The sequence below is a fragment of the Neophocaena asiaeorientalis genome, unplaced genomic scaffold (assembly GCF_003031525.2).
Source record: "Neophocaena asiaeorientalis asiaeorientalis breed wild unplaced genomic scaffold, Neophocaena_asiaeorientalis_V1.1 scaffold31, whole genome shotgun sequence".
Lineage (NCBI taxonomy): Eukaryota > Metazoa > Chordata > Mammalia > Artiodactyla > Phocoenidae > Neophocaena > Neophocaena asiaeorientalis.
The window spans coordinates 2516463-2525389 of record NW_020175320.1 but is presented as its reverse complement, the minus strand read 5'-3'; the positions used below and the strand labels follow the sequence as shown (position 1 = coordinate 2525389).

Genomic DNA, 8927 nt, shown 5'->3' with positions numbered 1-8927 from the left:
ATTCCAACCTAAAATGGATGTGTTACGTAACAGGCCCATTTTCATAGTTAGAACATAGTTTATAAGTTTATCACCTGCTATATAATAAAAGAAATCTTGTAAAAACATTTTCTCAAATGAATAATAACCTTTTAAATTTATAATTATTAAGATTGAAGTAGAAATTCTTATTCAAATTATTTTCAAAATACAGTTGAATTATAAATTCATTATGAAGTTTGGGAAAATTATTTATTTCATTCAATGGAGTTTAGACAAGTAATTTCACATTTCATTTTAAATCCAGAGTCAGAAAACATTTCTTGTACATCTAGCACTCATAAAGATCATGGTATATCAATGAAATATTTAAATACAGAGATCGATTTTTAATGGATTTCTATAAATAACATTAACAGGAAAACGCACATAATACAATCTACTCTGGATCTAAGAGCTGTAATTTACTCAAATATTGAAAGAAGCTAGGCTGAAATTTTTCTCGTTTAGAAAACATATTGAGAGAACAGGATCAAGGATGGAGGAATTAATTGGTACTCAGCAATTCACAAACATGACATTTTTAAGATTTGAACAAAGGCTGTATGTTGGCAGCGCAGGGAATGATCTCTCTCTCTCTCTCTCTCTCTCTCTTTGTCTCTCTCCCTCCCTCCCTCTCTCTCTCCCTCCCCCTCTCTCTCCCTCCCCCTCTCCCCCCTGTGGAGCAAGGACATTTCATATTTCATAGTTTCTGAATTTCCTCAGGAGTTCTGAAGGAGCATCCCCAGACCAGCGGAAACGAAGGTGCCAAAAGTTCACATCTGAAAAACCTATAGAAGAGAGAAGAGAATATTTTAAAATCAGAGGTAGGAAAAGTCAAGCTTATTTATAATAGTAAAACAGCTTGTTGATTAGATTTCATTGCAATAAGTGAAATGTAAGGGTAAGTCTTTGGTGTGAATTATTAATATCTTACAGAAATGGATAAGCAGACTATTGAATCCTTATGAACAGGAATTGGTTTATATGGATGAGAGGGCCTTACGTGTTTAAATGCTTATTAATAAAAAGATATTTATAGATACTTCCAGTGGTGGGAATTTTGACAATTTATCTGCAAGCAAATTAGAAACTACTTTCAAACAGCTGTCAAAAGTAGAAGGTCAATGGAAAGGATCCCTGGAAATACAAATAATTTATTCCACAGTAGTAAGATTTTTTTTTTAATTCTAATAAACAACTTTGTGGAAAATTAGAGAAAAGGTCATTTTCATTTTCTACTGGAGGAAGTGTAAACTGGCAAAACTTCTAGCAGGCAATTTGGCAATATTTATCAAACTCATTGAAATGTATAAACCTTTAAGCCAATAATTCTACTTCTAGAAATTTATCCTAATGAAATAATCATGATGTGCTCAAGGGCTTAACTCTAAGGATGTTTATTATGATACCATTTGTAAATGTAAAGAAAGAGTCTAAATCTTCAGTAATAGAAAATTGGTTAAAAGGCTTTGATACAGTCATTAACAATGTTTTAATATTTATCATCATAGAAAAATGTTCGTAACATATTGCTAAGTAACTGGTAGTTACGAAACAGTTTAGACAGCATGATCTCATTCATAAATTCATATTTACATGGGTATTTATATAAAATTTTTTTAAGTCTCTAAGTAGTTACCCCTAAATGTTAACAGTAACTATTCCTGAAGAGTTGGAATAGATATGATTTTCATTTTTTATACTCTTTTTTTGTTTATCTGTATTTTCTTATTTTTCTGCGATGAACAAGTATGCCTTGTATCATTTTTTACTTTTATAATATTGCTAATGAAAAAGCAGGTTACAAAATAATATATTAAATATGCCTCCATCAATATTTGAAATATTATCTACATATGTGGTAGGAAAAATATACACAGAATAGTTGACAGTGATTATCCCAGGAAAATAGGATCTGCACTTTCTTTAGAACTATCGGAGAAAAAAATCTAAAGAATTGCCATTTGGGGAAAAAGCAAAAAGGAAATTGTTTCTGACAACCTGTAATTGAAACACACACACAAAATATGTACAGTAATATCCTTTTCATTTTAGGTACACTAACATATCTTAAAATATACCAAAATAACAATAATACATATTTCCCTAAGTGGTAAGACTACAAGTTATTGTATTTTCTTCCTTTTGCTTGACCATATTTTCTCACATTTCTACACTAAATACATGTTATTTCTGTAGTTTGAAAAGATGTTTTCGAGTTTGGGTCCCCCTAGAAGTAGACCCCAGACAAGAACTTGAATTCAAGTGGCTAACTTGGGGAGTTGATCCCAGGAGACCCTGGTAGGGAAAGGAACCAAGTTTGTAAAGACCCCTGAGAGTTATTCCAGTTGAGTTATTCCACTTGAAGGCGCTGGGGAATTTAGCCTCCCACTCCCATTCATTATCATCTGATGGCTACACCCACAGCGTGTTTACTCCCTGGTACTTAACTGCCCGCTCACTGCTGCCAAGCCGGACCCACTGCCAGAGAAAGCACTCTGGTGGGAGCCGTAGGGTTGGCAATGCCCAGAGGATATGTTAGCACATCAACAGCATCTGCTACATTTGTTTTTTTTTTTACTCCAGGATGTTTGATTCTAGAATTATATTCATCAGAAGGCACATTTATTGCATATTTAAATGAAAAGAAAGTAAAAGTAAGATTGTCTCGCACATGGGTTTTCAGATGCCGTTCTCCTTATTTTCCTGGTTGCAATGAATCAGAAAATCATGGGGACTATTTAATAGAAGCTAATCACAGAAGAGGCATCAAAAGGCAAACTTCAAAGTAAATATCAAGCACTGCATGAGTAAATTAACAAAAATGCTGAAAAGTTATGTGGGAAGCCACTCAGGGCTTGGTAAAGCTGACATGAATAATATTTCTTAAATGCTGATGTTATAAAAATTTACACTGCAGTCAAATGAAATTATAAATAATCAGGCAACTGTGCTTTGACATATGAAACCCCAACTTTAAGGCACTACTCAAAACAGCCAATAATCTCTTAAACAACATTAAGAAAATACTGGTAAATGCAGCTTTCAGCAAAATTGCGTAATTCTTATTCTCCAACAACAGCTTTCAAAACAGTGATCCTCCCTCCTCTCACCCCCTCTGCTTCATTCCTCAGCCACAGTAAGAGAATACATTTCACAATGTGAGGGTATCAAAACTGGCATCACAATTTGTTCTGAGTAAATTACAATATATCTACACTGTGGAATATTTATCAGCTGTTCATTCTAATGAGTTCATTCTAAATATAAGGGTCTAAGGAGGAGTCCCATAGTAATAAAAGCTAACATTAAAAAAGCAATGGCCTGGCTTCCCTGGTGCCACAGTGGTTGAGAGTCCGCCTGCCGATGCAGGGGACACGGGTTCGTGCCCCGATCTGGGAAGATCCCACGTGCCGCGGAGAGGCTGGGCCCGTGAGCCATGGCTGCTGAGCCTGCGCGTCTGGAGCCTGTGCTCCACAACGGGAGAGGCCACAACAGTGAAAGGCCTGCATACCGCAAAAAAAAAAAAAGCAATGGCCATGTACCAGGTCTAAATATTTTACATACGTTATTTACTTCTCAAAAAGACCTTACAAAAAAACAAAAAAAAAAGGCTTCCCTGGTGGCGCAGTGGTTAAGAATCCGCCTGCCAATGCAGGGCACACGGGTTCGATCCCTGGTCCAGGAAGACCCCACATGCCGCCAAGCAACTAATCCCGGTGCGCCACAACTACTGAGCCTGCGCTCTAGAGCCCATGAGCCACAACTACTGAAGCCCGCACACCACAACTACTGAAGCCAGCATGCCTAGAGGCCGTGCTCTGCAACAAGAGAAGCCACCGCAATGAGAAGCCCGCGCACCGCAACCAGAGAAAGCCCACGCACAGCAACAAAGATCCAGCCCAGCCAAAAAAAAAAAGACTTTACAAGGTAGAGGTAGACACAAACATTTTAACCAATATATAGAGATAAGAAAATGCAAATACAGAGAGGTTATCTCACTTGCCCAAGGTCACACAACTCATCAGTGGGAAAAGCTAGGCTCTGGTTCCAGAGTCTGTGCTCTTAGCTACTGTATAACAGAGAGGAATGTGCACAGTATAACCCCATTCTTTATTTGTAAAGCCCTCACAAACCAGCGTATGCTTATACATGCCTTTGTTAGCATAGACAAACAAAGGCTATGGAAGGAGACACACCTGAGCATCTGCATTGGTTACCTCAGGAAGTAGAAGCAGAGGAGGATGAGACTAGGGTAGACACTAAATTGTTATCTATATGTGATTCTTTGAATTTTTAATGATAAGCTCATATTACTTTGGGGTTTTTAAATATCTAAATAACTTTTTTTGAAAAGAAAGAGAAAATTTTATAGAATCTTATGAAAGGGATTGAAGTGGGGCCTCAGTGTGAGAATCTGACGTGATCAACCCCCTCAACTCTGGTGAACTCAGAATAGGCCTGAATCTGAAACATATAGTCACAGGGAGGCCCCAAGGGTTCCGGAAGCCCACATCTGAACATTCCAAGGCTAAATGGAGAAACATTCACGTGTTTGCCTGTGAATGCCTGTGGGTGGGTGTTTGTATGTGTATGTTTGCCTAAAACACTGTTTTTGGGACATTCGAGCTTCTGCTTTGATTGGTTTGTTATATTATAACCACTGCCAGTTATGCGGCTGATGCAGTCAACTGCAGGCTCTATGAAAGGATCTCTTGGGTAACCAGCAGAGGCACCTGAATGAAGCTCTAAGAATCTTTATTCCCAACAAGTAGTGAGCATGTAAAAGTTCTCCCCAAAGAGAGTTTTGAAGTGACTGTCTCTAGAAAGACAATAGTTCACCACAAACTATCGAATTATCTTCTTTTTTGTAAGAAGTGTTCGAGAACATTCAGGAACCTTTTACTTAAAGGCTAAATTCTAGTGGGGTGTTGTATCACAACCATGAGAATCAAGAATTTGGAGGACAGTTAACGTGTGTGTACATAACACACCTGTACAAGATAAATACAGTGGGATGGCCAGATAGACAAAGAAATGATAACAATAGCTAACAGTTATCCAGGGCCTGCTGTAGGCAAATCACTGTGCTAAGCATTTTGCATGGATCGTCTCATTTAATCCTCTTGGTAACTTTATGAGAAGGTACCATTCTGATCTCTATTTTGTAGATGAGAAAACTGAAGTGTAGAGAAGTTAAGTAACTTTTACCAGGTAATACAGATAATAAATGGTAGAGCTAGGATATGAACCCAGGTAGTATAGCTGGGGAGCCGAGAGTTTAACCTCTGTAATTCCCTGCTTCAGTGGATATATACATGGGTCAGATGTCTATAAATCTACTTACAGGTAAGGTATCTTCTCAGGATAGTGCAATGCCTTAGAATGCAGATTCTGCAACCAAACTGCCTCAGTTCAGACCCCTTCCCTGCCACATACAAGCTGGATAACCTTGAGAAAATTATTCAACCTCTCTAGGCTTCAGTTTTTTCATCTATACAATGAGAATAATATTGGTACCAACCTGGGCTTCCCTGCTGGTGCAGCGGTTGGGAGTCTGCCTGCCAATGCAGGGGACATGGGTTTGATCCCTGGCCCGGGAAAATCCCACATGCCATGGAGCAACTGGGCCCGTGCGCTATGGCTACTGAGCCTGCGCTCCAGAACCTGCTGAGGCCTGCACGCCTGGAGCCCGTGCTCCGCAACAAGAGAGGCCACCGCAGTGAGGGGCCCGCTCACCACAACGAAGAGTGGCCACCACTGGTCACAACTGGAGAGGGCCCACGCACAGCAACGAAGACCCAACACGGCCAAAAATAAAAACAAATAAATAAATTTATAATATTGGTACCAACTTCACAAACTTGTAATGAGGATTAAATAAATTAATATATGTAAAATTAATATTAAACAAGATAATAGATGTAAAGTAATGTATGTAAAGAACTACACATAGTAAATTCCCAACACGTGTTAGCTAGTACTGTTTTAGTAAAGCAGATGACGATCCCAGAAATGTCTCAAGTTTTCCCTTGCAAGGAATGTATTAAGGAATATATCTTCTAGTTTCTGTGTCAATGCTAGGTAAGTATCTTTTAAGGTGCTAAACCAACCCTTATATTTGGCACTACTATGTAGCTGGAAAGGTTGAGAATAAATACAATATAAAACGAGCCTTTTAATTTCACACCTTCTCTGTTCTGCAAAGCTACATGACATGACTTACCTGGAGAATCTGGATTTTGTGAGGAGAATGACTTCTCCATGGATTTGGATTCTTTTTGCTCCATTTTGTCTGTGGTTGGACCGAACTCCTCATTCTTTATCTCTTTTTGCTCATTCCGTTCCTCATTTTCAATTTTATCAGTATGAGTCTGGTCAGATTCTTCCAACATCAGATCTTTTTTACCTCTGGCAGCCCAGTGCATTGACTACATTAATTGAAAGCAGATGTATAATATAAAATCAATATTATATAGTTTCTATATTTGAAGTTCAATATGTGGTAACACCTAACCTACTATTATAGTGCTGATTAACAAAATGTTAGACTTGACTATTAGCCAGATATTAATCAATTAATTCAGATGTTAATCAATTAATCCTCACTGATTTGGAAAACTAATGATATAAGGAGAAATCCATATCCTGGTAGAAAGCAAAGGGACCAGCATCAGAGAGATTCAAAGAATGAGAGGTTTTCTTAGAAAATTAGGCATAAAATTTCCATATGACCCAGCAATTCAATTCCTAGACACAAAAGAATTGAAAACAAGTGTTCAAAGAAAAACTTAAACACAAGTGTTCATAGCAGCACTAGTCACAAGAGCCAAAAGGTGGAAACAGTCCAAATGTCCATCAATTTGTGAATGAATAAACAAAAATGTGGCATATTCATACAATGGAATATTATTTGGCCATAAAAAAGGAGGAAAGTACTACAAAGTGGATAAACCTTGAAAACATTATGCTTTAGTAAGAGAAGCCAGAAATAAAATGCACATATTGTATAATTCCAGAATAGACAAATCCATACAGATAGAAAGCAGATTAGTGATTACCAGAAGCTGGAGAGAGGGGAATAGGGAGTGATTGCTAACAGGTACAGGGTTTCCTTTTGGGGTGGTGAAAAAGTTCTGGAACTAGATAGTGATGATGGGTAAACAACATTGGGAAGGTACTTAATGCCACTGAAATGTACACTTTAAAATGGTTAAAATGGTAAGTTTTCTGTGTATTTTACTCTCAAAAAACAGACAATTGGGCTGTGTACCTTGAGCCATGCCAGAGATTAAACCTAACTACTGTTGTAACTACTATCCCCACTCTACTATTGTGACCTTCCATCCAGCCATGATCAATGAAGAGTTGGCAAATATTAGAATTCTGGGTTATACATCTTCTCTTTAAGAGAACTCATGGCACAAAGCAGAAAGTCAATCAATATTTACTGTGAAATATTTGTCCTAATTTTAAGTGGATTCACTTAAAGTCCAGTTATCATCAAAATAATGAGAACTTTCTAAATATCTTTCCATTTTTTAATAATAATATGAATGTGTATGTGTATACTGTATGGAAGGTTTCCGGAAGGAAACACAAGAAACTGCAATGGTGGCTTTCTGAGAGAGGGGAGTAGAACTGGAGTCTGGAATAAGGATGGACTCACTTTTTATTACATATCCTATTGTACTATTTTGATTTTTTTTAACAAAAGTGTTGTTTTATTATATTTTTTTAATTTACAATTTTAAAAAATCAGGGACCATAAATCAAGTGTTGGGCATTGCCCACTAACTTCTGGTAAAACTTTTATATTTTTAGACAAACACAAGATCCAAAACACTTGAAAACACCCCCCAGAAACCTGACATCCTAGAACTGCGTCCAATATACTTGGGTGGTGGTCCTTTGCCAAGTAACTTAATGGTGTAATTTTTCCAGCCTAGCTCTGGCTTCTGATGGTAGTGTCAGGAGTGAGGAAAAAATGAAAAATGGATCTTCAAAATGGAACAAAAGCACAAGACAATTACTTTTCCCCGTACATCCTTTTGTACCTTTTTCACGTGTGTCCTGTATATGTATTTCCTTTGTCTTTTTTTTTTTTTGGCTGCACTGTGCAGCTTGCAGAATCTTAGTTCCCTGACCAGGGATTGAACCTGGGCCACAACAGTGAAAGCACCACTCGTAACCACTGGACCGTCAGGAAACTCCCTGTGTTTCCTATTAAAATGTTTAAAATTGGATGGATGGGTAGATAAATGAAAAGACAAATAGATGAATACAGAGTAAGAAAGAGTGAGAGTTTGCTGTGTCAAGAATATTTCAAGTAGAATAATTAGCCCTGACATCAACCAAAATAATAAACATAACTGTTTCTTGAAACCTCATCTGTATATTGTGGGATGCTATTTCTGAAGCACTGCTGAACAGTAACATACTACCTCTGTTGCTCAGAAGCCCAAGAAGAACCCATAAGCCACATATTTGGGCAACTTTAAAACCCAGAATATATTATCCTCCTAATATCCAGGATATTCTTTTCCTGTGCTGCAAAAAAAAAAACAGAATAAAAGCAAAGCAAAGAAACCAAACCAAATAAAACATTGATTTTTCTAAAGTCCAAGGCTTAGCGAATAAGCTCAGAAGTTGTGACATTTAAAAACTGCCACAAAAAAAAAAAAAAAAAACTGTGCCACAAACCATGGCAGGGGCCACTGCCTCTGCTACACACGTGCCCCATGTTGCAAGGGGCATCGGGCTTTTCATCTTTAGCGCACTGAGGTCTGAACTATCTCAAAATACTGTGGTTGCCAGCTTCTCCCCAGAGCACCACTTTATTTGCTAGTTTAAACAAATCAACGTAGGCAGGCGGTGGCCCATTATGTGTGTATTTGGCCAAGGTC

The 8927-nt window shown here is 37.8% G+C and overlaps 1 protein-coding gene across 1 annotated transcript in view; it reads right to left on the bottom strand.

Moving 5' to 3' along the window:
• Positions 1 to 699: 699 nt before the first annotated feature.
• DNAJC12 (DnaJ heat shock protein family (Hsp40) member C12) overlaps positions 700 to 8927 on the bottom strand; it is a 30598-nt gene continuing 22370 nt past the window's right edge. Inside the window, exons 4-5 of the mRNA XM_024765570.1 lie at positions 6248 to 6452; positions 700 to 809 (exon numbers count right to left, since the gene is read on the bottom strand). Of these exons, the coding sequence (XP_024621338.1) occupies positions 715 to 809; positions 6248 to 6452 (300 nt within the window). The 3' untranslated portion in view covers positions 700 to 714. The remainder of the gene's footprint in view (positions 810 to 6247; positions 6453 to 8927) is intronic.